Raw genomic sequence first — 1522 nt, forward strand, 5'->3', positions numbered from 1 at the left:
CATTATATAGTATGACCAATTTCTTCACTGCACATATAAAGTTTTCCCAGTGACAAAATGGTAAGTTCAAATGTATGTTTTTAGTGGATAAGACTTTCTTAACTTCATGACCATTTTCACAGTTCTCAGCTCGGATGTGTAGAAGTGTTGCTGATTTTCAACATCTTAAGTTTCATAATTATTTATGGAAGGGGTTGTTACACCTCTTTTGGTACTAGTTTTAGCTATGTCAAACGATGACCCTCGTTTTGCATCTAGTTTTTTTTTTTTAAGAGTCTTTAGTTAGCATTGGGTACTCGATTGGATTTTGGTACAATTTTTTTTCACCCATAGACTGATGGTCAAATAGAACGTCTGAATCAGATATTGGAAGATATGTTGTGCGCTTGTGCACTAGAGTTTTCAGGGAGTTGGGACTCTCACCTGTATTTAATGGAATTCGCATATAATAATAGCTATCAGCCTGCCATTGGCACATTGCCATTTGAGGCCCTATATGGAAAAAGTTGCAAGTCTCCAGTATGCCAGGGTGAGGTTGGTGAGAGGAAGTTGTTAGGACCTGAATTGGTGCAGACCACGAATGAGGCATTACAGAAGATCAGGGCTTGTATGCAACAATCTCAGAGCAGACAGAAAAGTTATGCCGATGTAAGACATAAGGACTTGGAATTTGAGATTGGTTTGAAAGTGTTCTTAAAAAGTGGCACCCATGAAAGGTATTATGAGGTTTGGCAGGAAGGGAAGCTGAGTCTGATGTTCATTGGGCCTTTCGAGGTCTTGGAGTAAATTGGCCCCGTAGTTTACCGTTTGGCTTTGCCCCTAGCATTGTCTTCAGTTCATAATGTATTCCATGTTTCGATGTTAAGGAAGTATGTGACAGATCTAACCCACGTAGTCGACTACGAGCCTTTACAGTTGAATGATAACTTGAGCTACGAGGAGAAGCCCATAGAGATTCTTGCCAGAGAAGTAAAGACATTGCGCCATCGGAAAATTGCTTTTGTGAGAGTTCTATGGCAGAACCACACGGTCAGGGAAGCCACCTGTGAGCGAGAGGATGAGATGAAGGTCCAGTACTCGGAGCTTTTTCAAGGATGAACTTTCGAGGACGAAAGTTCTTTGAGGGGGGGAAGAATGTAACATCCCACACCTTTTTATTTATTTATTAATAATGTAAAACTTTTTCCTTTTCAGTAATTGTCCTTAGCTGAAGGGCATGTTTGGAATTTTGAATTTAAAGTATAAGTGCAAGGATTTAAGTGTTGTCGTAGAATTTATTCAAAAATTATTCAATTTGAAAAGTTATGGCAGGAATTAATTATTTTTGGAAAAAGGAAATGAATTAAATAGTATAAAGTGGGTTAATGAAAGGATTTAATTAGAGTTATACTATTTTCCTTTTATTATTATTATTTTTTTTTATTATATTATACTAGTTAGAATTTAGATCATTAATGTTGTGAAATTTAAGAACACAACGGGAATACAGATATAAAGAAAATATAATAATTAGAAATATTTC

General features: G+C 36.5%; 1 protein-coding gene across 1 annotated transcript; it reads left to right on the forward strand.

Annotated features, from left to right (window-relative positions):
• Positions 1-432: 432 nt before the first annotated feature.
• Positions 433-1098, forward strand: LOC120070114. The gene is made up of 2 exons (XM_039021969.1): positions 433-782; positions 867-1098. Exons 1-2 carry the CDS (start codon positions 433-435, stop codon positions 1096-1098), a joined length of 582 nt encoding a protein of 193 aa, XP_038877897.1.
• The last annotated feature ends 424 nt before the right edge of the window (positions 1099-1522 follow it).

The sequence above is a fragment of the Benincasa hispida genome, unplaced genomic scaffold, assembly GCF_009727055.1.
Source record: "Benincasa hispida cultivar B227 unplaced genomic scaffold, ASM972705v1 Contig940, whole genome shotgun sequence".
NCBI classification, from domain to species: domain Eukaryota; kingdom Viridiplantae; phylum Streptophyta; class Magnoliopsida; order Cucurbitales; family Cucurbitaceae; genus Benincasa; species Benincasa hispida.